This window comes from Pristiophorus japonicus, chromosome 1, assembly GCF_044704955.1.
Source record: "Pristiophorus japonicus isolate sPriJap1 chromosome 1, sPriJap1.hap1, whole genome shotgun sequence".
Lineage (NCBI taxonomy): Eukaryota > Metazoa > Chordata > Chondrichthyes > Pristiophoridae > Pristiophorus > Pristiophorus japonicus.
The window spans coordinates 373,852,224-373,878,759 of record NC_091977.1 but is presented as its reverse complement, the minus strand read 5'-3'; the positions used below and the strand labels follow the sequence as shown (position 1 = coordinate 373,878,759).

At 42.9% G+C, this 26,536-nt stretch overlaps 1 protein-coding gene across 2 annotated transcripts in view; it reads right to left on the bottom strand.

The window, feature by feature from the left end:
* The window catches only part of LOC139273864 (band 4.1-like protein 3), a 217,677-nt gene that overhangs the window by 103,259 nt on the left and 87,882 nt on the right, over window positions 1-26,536 (bottom strand). For both annotated transcript variants that reach the window (XM_070890951.1, XM_070890943.1), the window contains 2 exons: window positions 7,592-7,696; window positions 2,157-2,199 (listed from right to left, as the gene is read on the bottom strand). In XM_070890951.1, the coding sequence (XP_070747052.1) occupies window positions 2,157-2,199; window positions 7,592-7,696 (148 nt within the window). The remainder of the gene's footprint in view (window positions 1-2,156; window positions 2,200-7,591; window positions 7,697-26,536) is intronic.

Sequence of the window (26,536 nt, the reverse complement as noted above, 5' to 3'; positions counted from 1 at the left end):
CAATGGCTGAAGGGTCACTAATGAGAGGACACAGATTTAAGGTGATCGGTAATGTTCCAGAGGCGATGTGAGAAAACCTTTTTGCGCAACGAGTGATTAGGATTTGGAATGCATGGCCTGATAGGGTAACGGATAGAGTCAATAGTAGCCTTCAAAAGGAAATTGGATAAATACTTGAAGGAGAAAAAATTGCAGAGGTAGGTGGAAAGAGTGGGGGGGGGGGGGGAAATAGGACTAATTAGATTACTCTTCAAAAGAGCTTGCACAGACTCGATGGGCCAAACAACCTCCTTCTATGCTGTACTATTCTATGATTCAAACTACTAGCCCATCTATGTCCTCCTGAACTTGCTTACAGTCCTATTCATTATTTTTGTATTAGCTGCAAATTTTGATGCTGCAACCCTTATAGCGGAGTCCAGATCATTATACACTACTAAATTGCCCATAGTGAGTTAATGAATACATAGTTTTTCTTGTATAAAAAATAGCATTGAAGTTGGAAGAGATACTTTTGAGACCTCCCCAAACAATCGGGTCTATGGAGCAATGCTCCACAGCACCAACCACGTCACGTGCCTGCCAGGTACTTATGCCTTTCCTGATGCAGCCATTCCCCCGAAGAGTTCCACAGGCCTGTGAAGCAGTCTGATACTCAGCATAGTAACTATTCTTCAAATGTCAGCATGGGCATCACTGCTGGCATCTGTTTGCTGGAAGATTATTTTGGGGTATCGCAGCTGTGCACACTGATCATGTACACATTTGCTATGCCACTGGATAGTGATCGGGAGCAGGAATCATAGCTGATATTTCGCCTCCCCAAGAGCCTGATTGTAGCATCCCAAGCACTGCCCCAACTGAGATTATGGATCAAAGCAGAAATCAAAGCTAGAAGCCTCCCTGGTCTTTGTGTCTTAGGAACACTTCAGATGATGCATTGATGCATTAAAACATTAAGGAAGCTGGATCAAAGTTTTAATTCTATATATAAAATTATACTGCACTAACTGCTGTGACCTTACAGTACTGATGATTGTATTCTTGTAAATGCAATGATGGAGCAGAAAGAGAAGTGTACAGTATGCCAGTGTCATAAGAATATAAAGGGTGTGAGTTGGGACATGGGGATGGATGAGGTTGCAAAGGTAGAGTGGAGTGAGATCATGGAGGGATTTGTAAATAAAGGTGAGGCATTTGTAATCAATGTGTTGACAGATTGGGAACCAGTTTGGGTCAGGAAAGACAAGATTTAGAGATGAGCAAGGCTTATTGGAGGATAGAGTTTGATGAGTTAAGAGTTTGTGGGGGACCTGCAAGGAGACCTTCGGGTGACAGGCGTTGACGCGAGTTTCAGCATCAGTGTGGCTAATGTAGAGGTGAAGGCAAATATTGTTGTGGAAATGGAAACAGGAGCTTAGTGATGGATAAGATGTGGAGATTGAATCTCAGTTTAAGATTGATTAAAGTAATACTTTTAAGCAAGAGTGCAGAGCTGCAGCAGTATGGAATTTCAAACAAAAGGAGAGACAACAGGGAATGCAAACAGGAATCACAACAACAGGTCTCTCAATGGGACCATGGTGAGTCTGGAGTCTTGTTTGATGGCACTGCCAGGTTACTTTGTGACAATTCTGTTTATATTAAAATAAGGACGCACAATTAAAAATATTTTATCACAACAATTTTGATTATACACAATTCCCTTCACGTTTTATTTCCCAGGCATTCTCTTTCTCTTCCTTTCCTTTCCCTGATTACTTTGCAGACCTATCGGAGAAATGCTTGTATGGGTTTGCTGCATCGTGATCATTATGCTCATTTACCATTTCATCCATTCCTGCTTCAGCAGCTTCCTATTAACTAGGCTTGGGATTAAATGGCAGTCATAATTTCAATATAGCAGACAAAAGAACATTATTCAGTAGCTGCTGTCTTTTACCTATTGAATGCTATAAACTTTTATGGGGAAAAAAAAGCATTAACTGGAAAATGAAATAAGCAAAAGATAAAACCCTTTGAAGGCTGCTTTATTGTTGAAAGCTTCAACAAAATGTGAATGGAAATAATATCCTGGTTAAACAAAAATAGAAAGCTACTTCCGTATCATCATTACATGTGAACTGCATTTCAAGTCATTAGTAAAATGTACCTACTTCGGATTTGCTTTTTAATTTCCTTGGCTGGGTCCAACCAGTTCTGAAATAAACATGTTAATATAATTAATTTTACAAATATAGTCTGGAATCTAAAAAACATAGTGCACTACACATCAATCTTACCACTTACCTCAAAATGAAAGTCACTTTAATGCAGGATGATAAACACCTAAGCTGCAAATGGGTTACCCCAAATCAAGTCACAATTAGTGAAAATATATTTCCTTTATTGAGAAATCGTGGTGAGGGTCAAGACACATTGTGAAGGACACCAGCAAGATTGACAAGTACAAGAGACCAGACGAGGTAATTCAACATCCAAAGATTGGATGACACCAAAATCAGGTAGATTCTAGAAGGAAAGGATAACTGAGGAAGGCAAGAAGTTTTGAATTCATGCGAAATGAAAACAACAAAATATTTGTGGTTAATCCCAATTTGGAACATATGGAGTTGAAAAGAAACATTATGGTTTGCCGGTGACCATAACCTTGGGGAACATTAATTATTGGTCCATATTTTGTGGTAGAAGTAATGGTGAGGCTAACAATGCTCACAATTATTGAGTAAATTGGACAGCAACTTCTGCTGTCCGCACATGCACGGTTAAACATGGAAATCAGGAAGTTGCTGTCCAAGTATATGGCGAGTGATCTCGACATTCACATATAGGGAAAGATATGAATTTGCGGTACTTACCCACTAAACACGCCAGAAAAAGTTAGGGCTGTCCATTTAAGTGCAAGTGAACTTTTAACGGTGTGGTAAGTATTAATTACTGCAAACTAACCTCTCTGGCACTGAAAATTTACTTTTAAAAGTGTGCATCTCTTTCCTTTAGATTTTAATTATTGTTGGAGATTTTTTTTTAATTAAAATTTTTTTTTTGTCTCTTATGGCATTGAATTAAATATTCTAACTTGCACTTCCTGGTTCAGACTGCATGGCTCAATAAGGACTCTTCAATCTGATTGGTTGAAGTGACACATTGTTGCTTGTCCTGTTCACACAGGTCTCAGATCCTCTGTAAAGGGGACCACGTTACTTTGACACTAATAACCACAAGTTCCAGTGCAAAGGCCCACAGAAAGCCTGTAAACACGTGTTACGTGTAATCAATGTCAAGTGCCAATCGTTCACCACTAATTACAAAATCCGGGCCAATATTTGTTTCTCAGAAGCGAAGCTCGAACCTAGCAGAAGCTGGTGCAGCCTGCCCAAAAATTGGTATCTCAAAAACCCCTCTAAATGTAAGCCCATGACATGTGAAAACAAGAAATTACACCAAGTGCAGTGGCGTACAACTCATATTAAGTAGTAGGCATACCCAAAATGCCATCCCCCCCCCGCCCTGAAACATTTTTGACAAAAGCAAAATACTGTGGATGCTGGAAATCTGAAATAAAAACAGAAAATGCTGGAAATACTCAACAGGTCAGCCAGCATCTGTGGAGTTAATGTTTCAGGTCGATGAACTTGGGGAGTTCTGACAAAAGATCATCGACTGGAAACGCTAACTCGGTTTCTCTCGCTGAATATTTCCAGCATTTTCTGTTTTTATTTTTATTTTTGACACTTTATTTTCGGTGCATTTTGCAATATTCTGAAAGCTACAGTGAACATGGGCATTACATTCTTTTTTCCATCAAAAAGGAAGGGACTTCTGCTCAATTTTATTGAAAACTACTCTCTATTTGATACTTTGGGAATAAATTATTTTTCTTTTATATGTAATCATTTTTCTCTCAGCGACAACAGATGCACTATTACTGGCGAGGATAGTAATTTTACATTCATTTTCTAATTTTAGAAAGTGTTTAAGTCAAATAGGGGATTCAAACCCAGTAGTCTTGACAAATAACTGGGCTGTAGACAGCATATTTAAAATGTACACAGTTCTGCCACATACTAATCCCGACACAGATTGTTGGTGTATTTCTAGGGACATGCTCTCTATGAAGAATTAGAATTTTTAGATTAAAAATTGTGGTTGCCTTCCTATTAAATTTAAACAATGTTATATTTCACAAATGATCATTTCTTTCCAGATTAAAAATCAAAGTGACAATTGAGTTTTCGAGAGACCAAATAGACCTAGCTTCCCCAAAAGGCTACCTCACCAGGCATTATCCCCTCTTCTACTGCTCCCCACCATTCCCATACCACCCCCACCCCAGCCAGTTCAGAGCAAGTTTACAAAGACATTGCACTTCATCCAACCTGCCAACCACTCAAAGATACTCTTCCCCCACCCCACCCACATCCTCCTAAATTTCTGCAGGTACTCTTCTCCATCAATTCACCTGGCTCTCATATCCTCCTCCAAACTGCCTAGTTTCAGCTCTCACTTTTCATGCCCTTCTCTCCCACTCATTTGCTTTTCTGCCCCACCCCAGTTCCTGCTGGCATCAACCTTCCTTCACTGCCTATAGTTCATACTGGCACTCTCCTTCCTTCAGCTCACTCTGAGGTTCCTGAACTTAAAGAATTACTGACCACAGTAATGCAATGGTGACTTACAGCAACAGGAGATACGAGCTCAGCAAAGGCATGGGGCAGCAGCCTGGGCTGCACTGACGGTGCATGTCAAACTTGGACAGTTGTCATGGATGGTGTTTAATTGCTATGTCCAATGAAGTATGGGATATTAACTAATTTTGTTATATTTTGTGCTATGCCACTTCACATTCCTTCTGATAGTACCTGGATGCCAGAGAGCATGTAGATGACGATTCATGTCTTCTGATCTTATCCCTAAGCTACAATTATTGAGGAAGAGGATCCAGTGAGTGCCTTATGAGCTGTCAGGTGTTAAGATTTCCATAGAATCCTATGTACTGAAGATCTTGTAACATAACTTGCATCAGTTAAAGAAGATAGCTTTTCTCATGCTGGCCATTGCTAGGCTATCTCTGATGGAACTCCAGACAATCTGCTCTAATCACTTTCTGGTTTCAAATCCTATGTGACCGCTTTAGGCTGCATTAAGTAACACACACTGGAACTACACCTAGATCAATATTGAAAGATTAGGTAACTTCTTGCCAAGATTACAATTAGTACACTTTTCCCAGAGCTAGTAATGAGCTACTGATCCTTCTTTTTCCTATAATGAGGGAGGTAATTTTCCACACAGAGCCTCCAATCCCAATTGGGAAGCAGGGGATTCACTCAATTTGTTGACCAATAGGCTTCAGGTTCTTGTTCGGGAAGACATGCCATGCATGTGGATACTTTAAGGGCCCCATGTGTCCCTGTGACAAATATTATTAGCTGTTCTTTGTCTTTTCTCTTTCCTATATTTATTGTTAATTCTAACAAGATTAAACATGATAGTATTGCTTGGGCTGATAAGTGGCAAGTAACATTTGCGCCACACAAGTGCCAGGCAATGACCATCTCCAACAAGCGAGAGTCTAACCATTTCCGCATGATATTCAATGGCATGGTCATCACCGAATCCCCCATCATCAACATCCTAGGGGCCACCATTGACCAAAAACTTTACTAGTCCAGCCACATGAATACTGTGGCAACAAGAGCGGGTCAGAGGCTGGGTATTCTGCGGCGAGTGTCTCAGCTCCCGACCTCCCAAAGCCTTTCCACCATCGACAAGGCACAAGTCAGGAGTGTGATGGACACTCTACTTGCCTGGATGAGTGCAGCTCTAACAACACTCAAGAAGCTTGACACCAAAGCTTGATTGGCACCCCATTCACTACCTTCAACATTCACTCCCTCCACCACCGGTGCACCGTGGCTGCAGTGTGCATCATCTATAAGATGCACTGCAGCAACTCACCACAGCTTCAACAGCACCTCCTAAACCCGCGACGTCTACCATCTTGAAGGACAAGGGCAGCAGGCACATGGGAGCAGCATCACCTGCAAGTTGCCCGCAAAGTAGCACACCATCCTGACTTAGAAATATATCATCATTCCTTCATTGTTGTTAGGTCAAAATCCTGGAACTCCCTCCTCAACAGCACTGTGGGAGTACTTTCACACAAGGACTACCCCAGCAGTTCAAAGTGGTGGCTCACCACCATCTTCTCAAGGGCAATTAGGGATGGGCAATAAATGCTGACCTTGCCAGCGACAACCACATCCCAAAACGAATAAATACAAAAATCAGTTTTCCCATTAACCTGTCAGATCTGAGCCAACATTAAAAATGAGGTTTTAAGTACTTGACCAGTTCAAAGAATCATCTGGAAATGTTTTTAACTTTGCTTTGCATCTGTATATAGTTATATTGCAGTGTTCGTGAAGCTGAAGTGACAAGAGACCACCTAATCGAAGTGCTCTCATAAATCTGGTCCAAGTGACTCACAGCCAAGATCCAGTGTGATTATCTGCACGGTCTTCTGCGTCTGCGTCCTTCTGCGCATGTGCCCGAATGGGGTAGAGCGGTGGCTTAAACAACTCACTGCCCCGCGTGCGTAGAAGCCCCGACAGCACCAAACCCTGGGATCCGCCCACACCAGGTCCGAGAGCGCAAGAGGCTGCAGAGCACAGAGACCACCAAACCTCGCCTGGGGGGCGCGGGGGGTTCACACGCAACTCCTGGGTGCTTGCAGAGTGTGCACATGGTTTTGGTGGTATCAGGGCTTGGGTTCTGCTGCTTCTCGTGGTCCCCAGCCTGGCGTGGATTTCATTTGCGACTCCTGGGTACCGCCATTACTAGCCACATGTTCTGCTCGGCGCTCTGGCCGCATCACACTCGGCTCCCACGCAAGGGTCCGGCCTGGAGCTGCAGTCAAATCTACCCCAATCCAAAGCTACAAATTCAGAGTGAATCTTAGGAACAGCACTTATCAGCAAAATACCCACATACACAGACCCCACACAAAGTCCCTTCATCCAGAATTGAAGAATTTTTATCACTTCCAAAAGAAAAAAAAAACTCCAAAGAATTAACTAACCCTCTAATTAGAGTTTAAACTCTTATTTTACCAGCCAAGGACAACTATAATTCCAATTGCAGAATATTAGCAGTATCTTCACAAAGTTAACTGGATTTCCACATTCTATAGTCTTTATGAATGTAGACTGGATACAATTACACATTGCAGGGTTGTCTATGGTAGGCAGGATCAAATTACAAATTCCAGACGATCTGTTGGGTGTGTCCAGTCCTCCAAGGGGACTAATCAGAAATCTGGTGTTGCAAATAAACACGACCTCCAAACCACCTCACATTGATAGAAGTTGTGTAATTAAACTGGTCGACAAATTAGCCATTTGGCCTATATATTCCACAAACAAGTAGACACAATCATAACGCAGTGTTCCCTGCTTTAACTCAGCTTCAAGTAAAAGCAGTGAACAGAGGAAAATATAGTTCACAAAGCAGCATAAGTACAACATAAGCAAAGTGAGTATCAGCATTTTCTCATTCCAGCAACCCAACATTTATTTATCTAAATTACCTTCTGATTTTCAGAGTCCCGAAATGTCAAACCAAAGTAATCTTTTTCCAGAAGGTTGAGCTGCCCACAGACTTTGTCAAAGAGAACCTGTCCCCTTGCACGTTTCTGTCCAAAAAGAGAGATTTATCAGGTTAAAAACATGAATCAGCAGGAAAATTAAACAAATGTCAGTAAAGTTAAAGGCCCATAATTTGCAGTGGTTAAAATCGGCGAATTATCAGCGTTCTCTCTTCGTACCCCTCTGAAACTGACCGCAACTTTAACACATGTGCATCAAAATGTGGAAATCCTGAAGTTGCGTTCATTCACTGCTCCAACACTGGCTGCACTGTGGACCACTCCGCCCCCCCCTCCCCCCACCATGGTAATATCGCTGTTAAATACCCCATTAAAGTCTTGTTAGAATAGCTGTAACTGGGATTTTAATAGCCTAATGATGCTAAACAAATGTTATGGCCCTGTAAAAATAATTTTTATATTTGTAGAATGTCAAATTTCTCCATTATGATAAATATTACAACTTTTTAAAAAACTTTTTTTTTTTTTTTGAAGATTTTGTTCATGATAATTCAGGTTCTACCTTATCCCCATGCAAGAGTGCCAATCTTTGTTTCACTCTCTAACATTTTTAAAAGTCCGTATAAAAGCAGTTTCTCATTTCCTGGTTTCCGATCTGTGAGAATTCTGCAATGTAACTGGCTGCTTAGACAGCTTGTTGACGTCACAGCAGAAGGGATTCCTTCTTCAGACAACTGAAATCACTTGAATGAACTCGCCAGAGAGATCTTTGGGGTCAGCAGAGAATGTCTTTGCTTCGCCACTGAACGCAAATTCAGGGCCAATATTTCTTCATAGCGGAAATGGTTGTGATAGTAACAGGAAAACAAAAGCATAACTTTTTTTCAAAATCCTCAACGATCTACACAAATGTTTGTGAACTTGCTCATTTGACAAGCAAACCACTGAATCAGAATCCACTGCCAGAGGTATGACAAACTCTCTCCCTAGTTCCTTCCCCCGTCAATACAAAAAGTCAAATTTAACAAAGTTAAAGTTTAACATTTATGCAGCACTCTCTTTTTCTGCAGCAGTTGTATTTTATCGATGTAACTATTTGTACTGCACTTTTTTTTGCCAGACATGGTTGGGGGGGCATGGGGAGAGACACGGGTGAGGTGGGAGTGGGGAGAGACACGGGTGAGGGGGGGGGGGGGGTGGTGTGGGGAGAGACACGGGTGAGGGGGTGGGGAGGGGAGAGACACGGGTGAGGGGGAAGTGGGGAGAGACACGGGTGAGGGGGGAGTGGGGAGAGACACAGGGGGCGAGGAGAGACACGGGTGAGGGGGGGGCGGGGAGAGACACGGGTGAGGGGGGGGCGGGGAGAGACACGGGTGGGGGGGGGGTGGGGAGACACGGGTGAGGGGGGGGGTGGGGAGAGACATGGGTGAGGGGGGGGGTGGGGAGACACGGGTGAGGGGGGACACGGGGAGAGACACGGGGAGGGGGGGCGGGGGCAGGGAAAAATCGCAGGGGAGAGGGGGATCTCAGGAAAGACAGATCACGTTCTTACAAACCCCTACAAGGGACATTGTTGGAGTGGATGATCCAAAAGTCACAACACTGTCACTATTCACTTCATACCCAATAAACCTGTTAACAATCCTACACAATACCTGCCCCATCTATGGTGGGGTGGGAAGGGGGGGGGGGGGGTGGGGGAAAGGATGCACTTGCGCTGGGGTAAGGCACTTTGGCTGAGGGAGGCATGCACTTGGACTAGGGTAAGGCACTTTGGCTGGCTCTTGCTGTCTTCTGGGAAGCTCTGTCTTCTATCGCTTCAGGAAGTCAAAGTGCATCGAGTTACAATTTGCAAAGTCAGAGAGACCTTGGGAGAGCGGTTCCAGTTACACATTCTAGTGAAACTTCAGGGTGTGGCTTATCCTCCAAGGGGACGAATCATAGACAAAGTGTAGAGCATGACGGCCATTTTGGCAGTACAAATCAGAACGTCCGCATTTTATACAGACCTATTTATTATTTAAACTCCTTTTTCTACAAGTCAGTTACGCAGCAATGAGTTTACTTTGCCTGATATTTAACAGCTTCTGTCAACAATTTTAATAGGGTCTAAAATGAATTACATATTGTCCATCAAAATCTGGCCAGATTTGTTCTTAGAAGGTAATAAGGTCAGAGGAAGAGTCATCTCTAAGGCCACTCTTGCACATCTCTGAGCAGCTAGTTCAGAATGGCCCAGGTGTAGGTCTTGGGTACATTACTGACCGACCCTCACAATGAACAGCAATTATCGATTTTTATTGAACTTAAAATGCAATCAAATGCTTATGAATTGGGAAGATACCGTGGTGGCTGAAATTGGTCTTGAATGAGGGTGCAAAGCAGGCAATAACAAATTGGCAGCCTGTTTTACACAGTGCCTGATTTGTTTTTCTATTGAAGCCAATGGAAAATTGATTAACTATTGCCTCTTGCACATTTTTGCCAACGGCCAATTTCAACCCCACGCTCTGCTTATTGCCATAACGCAGATCTACTTCCTCAAATCCTCCAGGAATTACAACCACTACATCACAAAGACAAATGAAGTATATTTATATAAAAGGTAGCAATTCCTTACAAAAAATGAAGTGAAATTTTGGAATTTATATTACTTTCTGATAGTTTAATTTTTTTCTGTGTGTTAATTGACCTGCCATGTTTGAATGATTCCAAATAGGTCAGAAATGTTCTGATGAATATGAAACTCCACTACAACTACATCACGATACAACTACATCGTGAATGTTCCTTTTAGTTAATTAGATTTGGTATTGTCTCAGTGACGGATGAGGTCCCATCCAAAGATGTCAGTTATAGAAGTACATAGGAACAGAAGTAGGCCATTCAGCCCCTCGAGTCTGTTCTGCCATTCAATTAAATCATGGCTAATCTATATCACAACTCCATTTACCCACCATTTCCCCATATTCCTCGATGCCCTTACCTAACAAAAATCTATCAATCTCAATCTTGAAAATTTTAATTGGCCGAGCATTCACAGCCTTTTGTGGGAGGGAAAAAGAGTTCCAGATTTTTACTACCTTTTGTGCAAAAAAGTGCTTTCTGATTGCACTCCTAACTATCATAGCTGTATTTTTACGATTATCCCTTGCTCTGAGTACTTGGACAAATATGAACTGATCAGAGGGAGCCAACGTGGATTTGTAAAGGTAAGTCATATTTCATGAACCTAATTGAATTTTTTGAGGATTTAACGGAAGTGGTAGTTAAGGGAGTGTTTATGGATGTTTTTATATGGACTTCTAGAAGGCATTCAATAAGATTCCACACAAGAGACAACAAAAATGAGTGTGCATACAATTGGAGATAACCGATTGATATGGGTAGGGAATTGTTAGGAGGTAGGAGACAGAGAGTAGGGATATAGGTATATACTCAAATTGACAGGATTTGACTAGTGATGTCCCTCCAGAGCTCTGTACTGTGGGGTCAGCTCTGTTTTTATCATTAACTTAGACAAAGGAATACTAATATCCAAGTTTGCTGATGACACTAAGTTAGGTGGCACAGTAAGTAGTGTAGATGGGAGCAAAAAGTTGCAAAGGGTTACTGATAGATAAGCTGAGTGGGCAAAACTGTAGCAGATGGAGTTTAATTTGGGGAAATACGAGATCATCCACTTTGACCGAAGATAGATAGATCCGAGTATTTTATAAATGGTGAGAAGCTAGAAACTATGGAAAGGAGCAGAGAGAGATTTAGGGCTCCATATACAGAAATCACCACAAGCTAGTGGATAGGTAAAAGGCTAATGGAATGTTGACCTTTATCTCAAGGATGCTGGAACACCAAGGGAAGGAAGTTATGTTACAGATATATAAAAGCACCAGACCTCAGGAAAGATATATTGGCCTTGGAGGGGGTTCAGCACAGATTCACCAGAATGATACCGAGGCTAAAATGGTTAAATGATGAGGACAGGTTACATAGACTAGGCTTGTATTCCTTTGAGTTTAGAAGATTAAGGGATGATCCAGTTGAGATGTTTAAGATGATTAAATGATTTGATAGGGTAGTGAGAGGGAATCTACTTCCTCTCTGGTAGGCGAGTCCAGAACAATGCAGTGTAACCTTAAAATTAGAGCGAGGCAGTTCAATATTATATCAGAAAGCACTTCTTCACAGAGGGTAGTGGATATCTGGAACTCTCTCTCCCCCAAAAAGCTGGTGAGGCCGGGGGTCAATTGTAAATTTCACAACTGAGATTGCTAGGTTTTTGATCGGCAAGGGTATTAAGGGTTACTGAACTATAGCAGATAAATGAAGATACAAAATCTGCCATGATCTAATTGAATGGTGGAACAAGCTTGAGGGATTGAATGGACAACTCCCGTTCCTATATTCCTCAATTCCCCACCAGTGGAAATAATTTATTTGTAACTCTCCTATTGAATTCCCTCAATTAGATCATCCTCAACCGTTTAAACGCAGGGGATACAAATCAAGCTTATACAAGATAGCCTCATAATTTAACTCTTTAAGCCTGGCATAATTCTAGTGAATTAGTGCATCCCTTCCACGATCAATCTATCAATCCTTAAGTTCAGTGCCCAAAATTGAAAATGGTACGCCAGATGGGATTTGACCGTGGCTTTGTACAACTGAAGTATCACTTTCTCATTTTTGTATTCCAACCTCTCTTTTATTGCTTTTGTGCCTGTGCACTTGTTTTTTTAGTGTGACCATTGACTCCTAAATTCTTTGCTCCTTCACAGCTTCGAGTCGCTACACAATAAAAAAATATTGTGATTTGTTTTCATCAGATCCAAAGCGGTGACCTCACAATTCCTGACATTGAACGCCATCTGCCATAGTTTTGTCCACTCACTTAGTTTGTCAATGTACCTTTGTAATTTCCTGCTCCAATCTAGACAACTTACTATGTCTCCTAACATAGTATTATCTGAAAATTTGGATATACAACTCTTTATTCCTTTATCTAAGTCAAAGGTTCTTAACCTTTTTGCTTGCGGCCCCCCTCCCATGTTATAAAATGTCAAGATCCCCCGTAACACGAAATAACTTGTATTTATATAGCGCATTTAATGTAGTAAAACATCCCAAGATGCTTCACAGGAGCTTAGCAATTTATTTTTTACACCAAACCACAAAGGGCGCATGACCAAAAACTTGGTGAAAGAGGTAGGTTTTAAGGAGCATCTTGGAGGAGGAAAGAGGTATAAAGAGGCAGCGAGGTTTAGGAAAGGAATTTCAGCGCTTAGGGCCTAGGCAGCTGAAGGCACGGCCCACAATGGTGGAATGATTACAATTGGGAACGATCAAAAGGCCAGAATTGGAGGAGTGCAGTAATCTCAAGGGTTGTAAGGCTGGAGGAGATTAGAGAGTTACATAGGGGCAAGGCCGTGGAGGGATTTGAAAACATATGCAATTAAACATAAACTTTAGGGCTTAGTTATATATGTTAGAATTAGGGGTTGGGAATTAAGTTAGTGTTTTGGGTTAGGATTTTGCGGTAACGGGTCAGGATTAGGGATCAGGGTTACAATTAAGGATGTTAGGTATAGGGTTGGGCATACCAAGGCTAGGAGAGGCAATCTGGAAGATATCGGGAGCTGACCCTGACCAGTCACCCTTTCTTCTTCATTTACAGACGCTTACCGAGAATTCCCAGCACTTGCTGTTGCTCCCGGAGTTTGACGCTCACACTGCTCGTTCCAGCCAAGGCGAACCCAGAAACCGGTTCCCCTGTGGTTTATTAACCCAGTCCATCCAGACCTCTTGCCTGCTGCATCTCCACCAGCCAGCACCGTCTGCGCATGCTCAGCTCACACTGCCCGGGTAATTGATGTGAGCTCCAGATCAATAGGAAGAGGTGCTGGAGGACTGAGCGGGTCCTTCAACCAATCGGAGTGTGTGAGGGGCAGGGTGTTGTGTAGATCTGGTTATTTTTGGCAGACCTCTTAAAATCTTCTTGGGGACCCCCGATTGAGAACTCCTGATCTAAGTCATTAACATATTTGGGGAAAAGTGGAGCGAGTCAGACACTCGGGCAGACAAATTTCATGAAAAGGTCCTACAACCAGCATGGGACCTTCATTATACAAGATTCCTGAATCGTTCAGCGCATGCCTTGGATGCCTACGGAGCAGTCTGATCCAACAGGGCGGACAACACACTTCCATCCCACCCTCAACTTCTCTCTCCTTGCAAATTACTGCCCCAGTGTAACAATATTTTCAAATATTAATCTCCAAACTTTGGATGGGGAAAACTATGCTCTGCATGTTCTTATGTGATATAACTTAGTACAAGGGTATAAGAAAAAAAAACTCCCCACTACTATCATCACAGTGACTTGGCTGCAACTAAAAAGCTGCTGCAAAGAACCCGGAGGAAAGGCATCAGTGCTGAAGGACCGGCAGAACAAATAACGATGCAGTTACAGATTTGAGAATGGATTACAGCAACTATTGAATTATATATATATATATATATATATAAAACACAACACACGCACAGCAGTTCTCTATTAGAGCTTGGATAGTTGCTATTATGTTTAAATTGTATTTGATATTTTAATAAATTTTTCACAAGGTAGTTAGCCTGTCTTTCCTCAGGGCTGCAGTTTTAATTTAATGGATTGCATCTTTAACTCATGTTACATATTTTGTCTTCACTAAGGAAGACACAAAAAACATTCCGGAAATACTAGGGGACCGAGGGACTAGCAAGAAGGAGGAACTGAAGGAAATCCTTAGTCAGAAAATTGTGTTAGGGAAATTGATGGGATTGAAGGCCGATAAATCCCCAGGGCCTGATAGTCTGCATCCCAGAGTGCTTAAGGAAGTGGCCCTAGAAATAGTGGATGCATTGGTGGTCATTTTCCAACATTCTATAGATTCTGGATCAGTTCCTATGGATTGGAGGGTAGCTAATGTAACCCCACTTTTTAAAAAAGGAGGGAGAGAAAGTAGGGAATTATAGACCGGTTAAGCCTGACATCAGTAGTGCGGAAAATGTTGGAATCAATTATTAAAGATGTAATAGCAGCGCATTTGGAAACTAGTGACAGGATCGGTCCAAGTCAGCATGGATTTATGAAAGGGAAATCATGCTTGACAAATCTTCTAGAATTTTTTTGAGGATGTAACTAGTGGAGTGGACAAGGGAGAACCAGTGGATGTGGTGTATTTGGACTTTCAAAAGGCTTTTGACAAGGTCCCACACAAGAGATTAGTGTGCAAAATTAAAGCATGGTATTGGGGGTAATGTATTGACATGGATAGAGAACTGGTTGGCAGACAGGAAGCAAAGAGTAGGAATAAACGGGTCCTTTTCATAATGGCAGGCAGTGACTAGTGGGGTACCGCAAGGTTCAGTGCTGGGACCCCGCTATTTACAATATACATTAATGATTTGGACAAAGGAATTGAATGTAATATCTCCAAGTTTGCAGATGACACTAAGCTGGGTGAGCTGTGAGGAGGACGCTAAGAGGCTGCAGGGTGACTTGGACAGGTTAGGTAAGTGGACAAATGCATGGCAGATGCAGTATAATGTGGATAAATGTGAGGTTATCCACTTTGGTGGCAAAAACAGGAAGACAGATTATTATCGGAATGGTGACAGATTAGGAAAAGAGGAGATGCAATGAGACCTGGGTGTCATGGTACATCAGTCATTGAAAGTAGGCATGCTGTTACAGAAGGCGGTGAAGAAGGCAAATGGTATGTTGGCCTTCATAGCGAGAGGATTTGAGTATAGGAGCAGGGAGGTCTTACTGCAGTTGTACAGGGCCTTGGTAAGGCCACACCTTGAATATTGTGTACAGTTTTGGTCTCCTAATCTGAGGAAAGACATTCTTGCTATTGAGGGAGTGCAGCGAAGGTTCACCAGACCGATTCCCGGGATGGCAGGACTGACATATGAAAAAAGACTGGATCGACTAGGCTTATATTCACTGCAATTTAGAAGAATGAGAGGGGATCGCATAGAAACATAAAATTCTGATGGGATTGGACAGGTTAGATGCAGGAAGAATGTTCCTGATATTGGGGAAGTCCAGAACCAGGGGTCACAGTCCAAGGATAAGGGGTAAGCCATTTAGGACCGAGATGAGGAAAAACTTCTTCACTCAGAGAATTGTGAACCTGTGGAATTCTCTACTACAGAAAGTTGTTGAGGCCAGTTCATTAGATATATTCAAAAAAGAGAGTTAGATGTGGCCCTTACAGCTAAAGGGATCAAGGGGTATGCAGAGAAAGCAGGAATAGGGTACTGAAGTTGCATGATCAGCCATGATCATATTGAATGCTGGTGCAGGCTCGAATAGCCGAATGGCCTACTCCTGCACCTACTTTCTATGCTTCTATGTTTAAGCCCAAAAGAAAGATTTTCCTGCCAGATGGGTATTTTACCCGCGCAAAAAGATATACTGATCTACATTTTGCTTTATGAGTGTCCAGTAGGCACAGTGTATGAGGTGCACTGTGCCAGAGGAAGCAGCCGCTCAGGTTCATGCTGCACCAGATCATTTGCAGGGCTGGGGAATCTCCAGGTACAGATCCACCCATTGTCTGGACCTTGTCAGGCAACATTGATGAGCTGAAAGTGCTGGGCCTAGAAATTCGGGCGCGCCCATTTTTGGCCGCAGAGAACGATCACTGTGCCTGAATGCTGAGACCAGGGGTGCATCCCATCATGTAGTCAGCTAATTTCTTTGAATCTAGCACAAAAGTAAAATGAATCCTCTACCTAGCTAAAAAGAATAGAAAATTAAGCCAGTGTGACAATAAAGCCTGAAGGAAGGGAGTTTAAGAACTTTTAACACTCCACGTTGATAATTTTAAAGATTTTCTGAAGTATGAGTTATCGACTTCAATCATAACAATACAAATTTCAAACTTAGTATTTATAATAATTCTGAGTACATCTCTAGCAAACTCCAAAGTCTTTGTGACCTTTATTTGCAGATTAGTCTTAAATTAATAACTCACCAAAGATCTCAAATCAGATTTGATACAGTTCATAGTAATTTGGAATGATTCATTTAATCTACAGAACTATTGCAATTCATATTATAAAACTATTAGATACTTCTGGCAGAACTTTTGTTCTGTACTCAGTGGGAGTCCTGTATCCATATTCCAGCTTTATGCAAAATACTTTGTTTACATTCCTTTGACATTAGTGGGAGTTATTATACACATAAATTTCTGTAACACAAAGCTGACACAAATACAGTCTTCTGAAATAGAAGCAGAGGATATTCCAGACTTAGGTTTCAGAGTACAGGTTGAGCGTCCGAAATCCAGTGTCCGGAATATGTTCCGAAATCCGGTCATTTTTTTTAAAAAACTGATTATCGCTGCGAGTTGGACCTAGGGAAGGGGAAAAACACGAACAAAAAAAAAAATTCCAAAAAACAAAAAAATAAAAATTCACAAAACCCTTACCTACTAAGGCCCCAAGTTTCGACATGATTTGCTCCTGATTTTTAGGAGCAACTGGTGTAGAACGGAGTATCTTAGAAATCGGAATTCTCGCCATTTAGTCTGCTCCAGTTCTAGTCAGTTAGAACAGTTTCACTTTGGAACAGAATTTTTTTTTCAAAAGGGGGCGTGTCCGGCCACTTACGCCTGTTTTCAAAGTTTCATCAGTGAAAACTTACTCCAAACTAACTTAGAATGGAGTAAGTGAAGATTTTTGTACGCTCGAAAAAACCTTGTCTACACTTTAGAAAATCAGGCGTCGGTTACAAATCAGGCTACAAATCAGGCGTAGGGAATGGGGGGGGGTGGGGGGGTGGGTTAAAAAGGAAGTTTACAAACATTAAACACTTCAGTTTTACAAATAAAGAGCCATCATCAATAATAAATGATAAAAACATCAATAAATCAACCAATAATCATAATTTTTTTTTTAAATCAATAAATAAAACATTTTCTACTTACCGACTGCAACACCGGGAGCCCTTCAACAGCGTGCTGGGATGCCCCCCCAGTGTGTCTCTATCTCTCTGTCTGTCAGTGTCTGTGTTTCTGATAAGGAGATGGGAGGGGGTGGAAAGGAGATGGGAGGGAGTGGAAAAGGAGATGGGAGGGGGTGGAAAGGAGATGAGAGGGGGGAAAGGAGATGGGGGAGGGAGGCTGAACGGGCCGGGCCCGGCCGGGCCTGAAACTTCGGGCAGGGCCCGTCCCCAGCACCAGATTTACAGGTAGGTGGCGTTGGGTCGGGTTGGGGGGTTGGTGAGAGGGAGGTCGGTTCGGTTCGGGTCGGAGGGAGGGAGGGTGAGGGAGGTCAGGTCGGGGAGAGGGAGGTCAGGTCGGGGAGAGGGAGGTCAGGTCGGGTCCAGTCCGGGGGGGGGGGGGCGGGGGGGGAAGCGGGAGTCAGGTTGGTGTCGGGTCCAGAGGCGGGGGGGGTGGGGGGAAGCGGGAGTCGGGTCGGTGTCGGGTCCGGAGGCGGGGGGGGGAGCGGGAGTCGGGTCGGGTCGGGTCCAGTCCGGGGTGTCGGGTCAGGTCCGGGGGTGGGGGTGGGGGGGGGGGGGCGGGAGTCGGGTCGGTGTCGGGTCTGGTCCGGAGGCGGGGGGGCGGGAAGAGTCGGGTCGGGTCCAGTCCGGGGGCGGGGAGCAGGAGTCGGGTCGAGTCGAGTCGGGTCGGGAGGAAGCAGGAGCTGGCCATGGGAGGAGCCTTATTCACGCAGCCCCGGTGAGGCCATTGGGCCAGGGCTAGGGGCTGCGTGCTTCGGCCCCTCCCACACAGTTTTGGGCGCCTGGAACTACTGCACTTGCGTGCCCACTGTAGCGCGCATGTGCAGAGGTCCCGGCACTGTTTTCAGCGCAGGGACCTGGCTCCGCCCCCTACAGCTCGCGCTGCGCTGCACCGAGCTGCAAACGACCTGCAGGGAGCTGGAGAATCTGGAAGTTTTTTTTAGGCGCACTTTGTGGCGCGAAAAACGGGCGTCCAGGGCGGGACTGCGCCGTTCTAGGCGCGGCTCTAAACCTGGGCCCTAAGTATCTAATATTAGTTTTATAACGTGAATCGCTGAAAAACAATTTAAAAATAAAAACTTTAACTTACCTTTTTTGCTGGTCTTCACGCAGTTTTTTCCCGGCCGCCGACCCGACCCGCAGCTGAACCCGGAACCGCACACCCCCTCCCCCCGCCCCCCACTTACCTCGGCCCAGGCGTTTCCGGATACAGGACATCGGAAAGACGTTTCGAAATCCATAAGTACCTGAAATCCGAAACAGTCTCTGTCCAGAGGTTTCCAGATTTCAGACGCTCTACCTGTACAAATCAACATTTAAATCAACAATATATCTATTGGGTTAGCAGCTGCAGGATTTTGAAATGATCAACCCAAGCACTCCATCGATAGTGAAAAGTCACCGATGACAATAAAAACCATGATGATATTTTATTCACGTGGTCATTGCTAGAACATCCTAAATCAAGTCAGTGATGAATAAGATCACTGAAAGAGATATGTACTTCAAAACTAATATTTCACAAATCATCAACAGATGTAAAACAATGTTTTGTCCACAAGTTGATATGGCATTGATGTAGAAAGAGAAACTTTCTACCTCACATTGTGGTGGTACAGCGCATCGATAAACCAACACTTGAATTTTCTCTTCCACTGCCATATCAAGGGCCACATTGTCACACTGATTGGTGCCAAGGCATTTCTGCACAGAGATGGAGTAAACTTGGTCTCTCTTGTATTCACCTCCCAATGGGTCCAATTTTGGCCAGTACAAATTTCTGGCGCACTCACCAAAGGTCCGGCGCTTTTGTGGAGCGATTAATGCGCCATAAATCTTCAGGCCCATTTTGGGCCATAATACAATTTTTTAAATTGTTTTTCAATTGTTTACCCTATTTTTATGTAGTTAATTGAACTTTTATATTGAATGATTGCTGCTTGGTGCAGGTCCTAGCTGCGCCGATTTGTTAACTGCCCACAAGGTTTTTCAGAGCTGGCCACATACACTGACCTAAGTGGATTTGGAGTATCTTTTCGCTGGCCAAAATGGCATAAATGGCCTAAACTGGCGTAAGTATCTGGGAAGGCCCCCTTTTTGAAAAAAAAACTTTAAAAAATCGTACCTAACTGACTTACTCTGGAGTTTGGGAGAAAATGGCATTTTTTAAACTTACACCAGAAAAAACAACTTACTCCAAAAAAATTGATGCAAGTCATGGCCAAAATCGGGCCCAATAAGTGACCAGCTGCAGAACGAGGAGTAGGCCACTTGCCCAATGTCTTGAACATCAAATATCAGAGATTGGAATTTCCATGGGGATTCTCCAGCAAGAGATCGGCCGAGCCCATAGAGAAATGTAATAATAACAACTTGCATTTATATCGTGTCTTTAACATAGAAATATGTTCCAATGCACTTCAGGAGGTATAAATCAGACAGAAATGGCCACCAAGCCAAAGAAGGAGTTATTAGGAGTGGTCTTACCAATACCTTGTACAGTTGTAGCAGGACTTTTCTGCTTTTATACTCCATCCCCCTTGCAATAAAGGCCAACATTCCATTTGCCTTCCTGATTACTTGCTATACCTGCATACTCACTTTTTGTGTTTCATGCACAAGGGTCCACTAGGTCCCTCTGTACTGCAGCAATTTGTAATTTTTCTCCATTTACATTATAATTTGCTTTTTTCTACCTAAGTGGATAGCCTCACATTTTCCCCACATTATACTCCATCTGCCAAATTTTTGCCCACTCACTTAGTCTGTATATAATCGCTTTGCAGATTTTGTGTGTCCTCCTCACAATTTGCTTTCCCACCCATCTTTGTATCATCAGCAAACCTGGCTACATTACACTCGGTCCCTTCATCCAAGTCATTAATATAGATTGTAAATAATTGAGGTCCCAGCACGGATCCCTGTGGCACCCGACTAGTTACTGTTTGCCAACCGGAAAATGGCCCATTTATCCCAACTCTCTGTTTTCTGTTAGTTAGCCAATCCTCTATCCATGCGAATATATTACCTCCAACCCCATGAACTTTTATCTTGTGCAGTAACCTTTTATGTGGCACCTTATCGAATGCCTTCTGGAAATCCAAATACACCACATCCATTGGTTCCCCCTTATCCACTCTCGGGATATCGTCAAAGAACTCCAGCAAATTTGTCAAACATGATTTCCCTTTCAGAAACCATGCTGACCCTGCTTGATTGAATTATGCTTTTCCAAATGTCCTGCTACTGCTTCCTTAATAATGGACTCCAGCATTTTCCCAACGACAGATGTTAGGCTAACTGGTCTATCGTTTCCTGCTTTTTATCTGCCTCCTTTTTTAAATAGGGGCGTTCCCATTTGTAGTTTTCCAATCTGCTGGGACCGCCCCAGAATCAAGGGAATTTTGGTAGATTACAACCAATGCATCCACTATCTCTGCAGCCACTTCTTTTAAGACCCTAGGATGTAAGCCATCAGGTCCAGGCGACTTGTCCGCCTTTAATTCCATTAATTTATCGAGTATTACTTCATTTGTGATAGTGATTGTATTAAGTTCCTCCCTCCCTATAGCCCCTTGATTATCCACTTTTGGGATGTTTTTAATGTCTTCTACCTTGAAGACCGATACAAAATATTTGTTCAACGTCTCTGCCATTTCCCTGTTCAATATTCATTCACCAGTCTCATCCTCTAGGGGACCAACATTTACTTTAGAAACTCTCTTCCTTTTTATGTACCTGTTTTTATATTTCGTGCTAGTTTACTTTCATAATCTATCTTCCCTCTCTATTATTTTTTTAGTCGTTCTTTGCTGGATTTTAAAGGTTTCCCAATCCTCTGGCCTCCCACCAGTCTTGGCCACATTGTATGCCCTTGTTTTCAATTTGATACTATCCTTTATTTCCTTAGTTAGCCACGGATGGTTATCCCTTCTCTTACAGTCTTTCCTTCTCATTGGGATATATTTTTGTTGCGAGTTATGAAATATCTGCCACTGCTCATCAACAGTCCCACACTTTAATCTATTTTCCCAGTCCACTTTAACCAACTCTGCCTTCATACCTTAGTAGTCTCCTTTATTTAAGTTTGGACCAACTTTCTCACCCTCCAACTGAATTTGAAATTCAACCATGTTATGGTCACTCATTCCTGGAGGATCCTTTACTACGAAATCATTTATTAATCCTGTCTCATTTCACAGTACCAGATCCAAGATAGTCTGCTCACTGGTTGGTTCCGCAACGTACTGTTCAAGGAAACTATTCCGGATACACTCTATGAACTCTTCCTCTAGGCTAGCCTGGACAATTTGCTTTGCCCAATCAATATGAAGGTGAAAATCACCCATGATTATTGCTGCTCTTTTATTACAAGCCTCCATTATTTCTTGATTTATACTCCATCCAACAGTGTAGCTACTGTTAGTGGGCCTATAGACTACGTCCACCAGCGACTTTTTCTCCTTATTATTCCTTATCTCCACCCAAACTGATTCAACATTTTGATCCTCTGAGCCAATATCGTTTCTCACTAACGCACTGATCTCATCCTTTATTAACAGTGCTACCCCACCTCCTTTTCCTTACTCTCTGTCCTTCCGAATTGTCAAATACACCTGAATATTTAGTTCCCCGTCCTGGTCACCTTGCATCCACATTTCTGTAATGGCTATCAGATCATACCCATTTGTATCTATTTTCTTACAAATGCTAGTCCATTTCATATTTCCTTAAAAACTGCAATGCAAATTGGATCAATTTTCTACGCATAGGATGCAAATTTAAACTGCGCAATAATGAAAAAAAATAAAATTATGCTTGTAAACTTAACATTCTAAAATAAATACAATGTACAATTGTTAAAACCTGCAAACAAAAAGTTGGACAAATGAAACGTTCTATAACTCAACTTTCTGTTTTTTTGCACAAGACAGCTAAAACTAATCTGGTGTGCACAAACAGACATCTGTTAATCCTAATACCATGATCATTAGTCACAATGCTGGAAAATTTGCCAAACCAAGCACCTCTTTCGCTTTAATGATTCACAAAAACATAGCACCATGATAAACATTGAATACATCAATTCAATGTCACTGTAATGCTGACACTTTCTTTCCCATTTTTAAAATAGATAAACAAGCTTGGTACTGGTAGACATGTTAGTTGCTAGGAGAATGCTAATGAAAATAAAATTGCAGAAGTCTAGAAAAAACTACATTTGAAGAGTATGCTGGTAGCTTGATTAAAACCAAACCTTTTGAGTAAAACAGCAATGAGGCTTAAGGACAACATATGGGCGTAGAAATTGATTGGAGCATGCACATTTTTTGGGTACTAAATGGGCGTTTAAACCTCCAAAATAGCAGGCAGGGAACACACGCTCATTATGAGCCAGATGTGCCATATAGTTGTAGACAACAAAAAAAAGGGCATCCCGTGCATATGCCTGAAATAGGCGGTAGGCCCTTCATCACATTCAAATAAGAGACCCGTTTCAAATCCCCTCTCTAATATTGAGTCAGCTGCCTTCAGAAACACCAGGTCTACATGCGGCCCTTAAACTGCGGACCACAACCAACAATGCAAGTGATTGAAATAAACATTACCTGAAAGTAGAGCCAGGAGCAAGAGTGGCTCCACATTCAAACACACGGGCCACTGTAGCCACCGCTCCCCTCACTCTGAGAAGCAGGCACCTGTGAGGGCTGGCTTGATAAGTCACCCGAGCAGTCATCAGAAGAGAGGATGGCATCATGAAGATTCTGGTCATGCCACTTGTGCTAGGTCCTGGATTGGAGTGCCCACTTATCAGCAGGAGGGCAGACCTGCTGGTATCAGATAGATACTGCAGACACCAAGAAATAGTGTCTCTAAACTCAAGGAAGCCAGTTGCTATTATTCTCCACAAACTATCACTCATAACCTGATGGCCAGTGGTCAAAGCAGCCACACTGGATGCACAGCATGGTGATGATGTGGCTGGTTGGGCAGAGGTGGAAGATCACTCACCTCTTTCTGGCTCCGTTTCCTTAGAGGCCTCCACTGCTCCTTTAAACACAACAGGTTTTACATCTACTTGCTGTACCAGGTTTCCTTCACCAACCCTCCCTCCACTCCATCCCACCCCCACCCTTTCCAGCCAGAGCCCTTTTAGGACCTGACTCTCACCGTTGCAGTTACCTGACCCCTCTGAGTATCTGAGGCATTGCAGGCTGCATTTAGATGGCATGCACAATTCTTCATATGCTACTTGTCTGACCTTATAATTTCAGACAAGGGGTCAAAACTGGAACATTATGCCATTATGAAGTCCCACCCGCATCATTGGAATTTCAGGGCCTATACCTGTACTCATTCACATAAAGTATTAAAGAAATAGCATCTTAGGCAGGTAATGCTACATTCCTTGCACCATTATTTCAACAGCTGCATTGGGAAAAGCAACAACTTAGCATTCTTAAGCTATGTCAAAGCATTCAACAACCTACCAACAAACTCCTCCCTGCCCCAACAACTCGTGACTTGTGACTCTCTGCAAAGCCAAACAAGCCAAGAGTTTAATACTGCTCCCATACCTGGAGACACTCGTCCAGCACCTCTCTCTCATACTTTGACAATAGTCAAGGAACAGTTGGTCATCTGATGGGCAATTCTTCGCTCAACTCTAGCCAACAGCCTCAATCTACACAAGCTTTCTTATCTCGATCAGATCAATACTACTACATTTTTCCTCTGTATTTTCCTTTTTGTTGAAACCACTCGTGCTCTTCTTCCTTGCTGCATTCTCAACATGTTGAAATAAAGGTTTGCTGCATGGTCTTCTACCTCGCCTTTATTCCTAGGACTTCAAAATTCTGGAACCCCTTACCTCCCTGAAGCTTTCCTCACACAATCTGTAAGCTTTTCAAACCAAAGCCTGGCATTACCCAACGACTATGTCTGAATTTAACTCACCTTCTCTCCTATTCTTTTGCTCCACTGACCTTGTATTAGGAGAAAATTAATATTTCTCTTGTAGCAGCAAAGTCATGTTTCCTTTCAAAATTGAACACAAGCAAATAAAAAAAGGTTACACCCACTTCTGCTCCAACACGCTAACAACAACTTGTTTTTATATAGCACCTTTAACGTAGTAAAACGTCTTAAGGTGCTTCACAACAGTGTTACAGACAAACAGATCAATTTGACACCGAGCCACAGAAGAAATTAAAGCAGATGTTCAAAAGCTTGTTTAAAGAGGTAGGTTTTATCGAGCGGCTTAAAAGGAGAAAAGAGGTGTAACGAGGCGTAGAGGTTTAGGAATGGAGTTCCAGAGCTTAGGGCCCAGGCAGCTGAAGGTACGTCCACCGATGGTTGAGCAGTTCTAATGAGGGATGTTCAAGAGGCCAAAATTTAAGGAGCACAGACATCTTGTAGGATTGTGAGGCTGAAAAAGATTACAGAGATCAGGAGGGGCAAGTCCATGGAGTGATTTGTAAACGAGGATGAGAAATTTGAAAGCGAGGTGTTGTTTAACTGGGAGCCAATGTAGGTCAGAAAACACAGGGGTGATGGGTGATCTTGACTTGGTGCAGGTTAGTACACGGGCTGCTCAGTTTTGGATGACTTCAAGTTTACGTAGTGTAGAATGTGGAAGGCCGGCCTGTGTGAGTTAGAGTAGTAAAGTTTAGAGGTAACAAAGGCAAGAAATGAGGGTTTCAGCAGCAGAAGAGCTGAAGCAAGGGTGGAGGCGGGCAATGTTACGGAGGTGGAAAAAGGCGGTTTTAGTTATGCCGCAGATATATGACTGGAAACTCATTTCAGGGTCAAATATGATACCAAGGTTGTGAACCTGTTCACCCTCAGATTGATGCTAGGGAGAGGGACGGAATCATAACATAAGAAATAGGAGGAGTAGGCCACATGGCCCCTCCAGCCTGCTCCACCATTTAATACGATCATGGCTGATCCGATCATGGACTCAGGTCCACTTCCCCACCCGCTCTCCTTAACCCCTTATCTTTTAAGGAACTGTCTATTTCTGTCTTAAATTTATTCAATGTTCCAGCTTCCATACGTCTCTGAGGCAGCGAATTCCACAGATCCACAACCCTCAGAGAGGAGATTTCTCCTCACCTCAGTTTTAAATGGGTGGCCCCTTATTCTAAGATTATGCCCTCTAGTTCTAGTCTCCCCGATCAGTGTAAACATCCTCTCTGCATCCACCTTGTCAAGCCCCCTCATAATCTTATACGTTTCGATAAGATCACCTTTTATTCTACTGAATTCCAATGAGTAGAAGCCCAACCTACTCAACCTTTCCTCATAAGTCAGCCCCCTCATCTCTGGAATCAACCTAGTGAACCTTCTCTGAACTGCCTCCAAAGCAAGTATATCCTTTCGTAAATATGGAAACCAAAACTGCACACAGTATTCCAGGTGTGGCCTCACCAATACCCTGTATAACTGGAGCAAGACTTCCTTACTTTTATATTCCATCTCCTTTGCAACAAAGGCCAAGATTCCATTGGCCTTCCTGATCACTTGCTGTACCTGCATACTAACTGTCATGTATTCAACCAGCATTGTAACCCATGTATAATCTGACCCCAGTTGTACACTGGGAACAATGACCACAAGGTGGTGAACTTGCGGGAGACACTACTAACCTGGACCTTCAGATATAAAAGGGGAAGCTCCACCCACTTCCATCACTTGAGTGCTAAGGAATAAAGGACTGGTCACAGACTGACCTTCTCTCAAGCATGGGCCTCGTGTGCATTTATACTGTATAGTAAGGACGTATCAATGGCGACGAGAAACTGGGATTTAAACCACGCGAGCATGGCCACTAGCAGAACAAACGAGAGGTACCGTGTTAAGGAATGGTTGGGACAGAGATTCAACATTGTTAAAGCAGCACACAGTTCTCC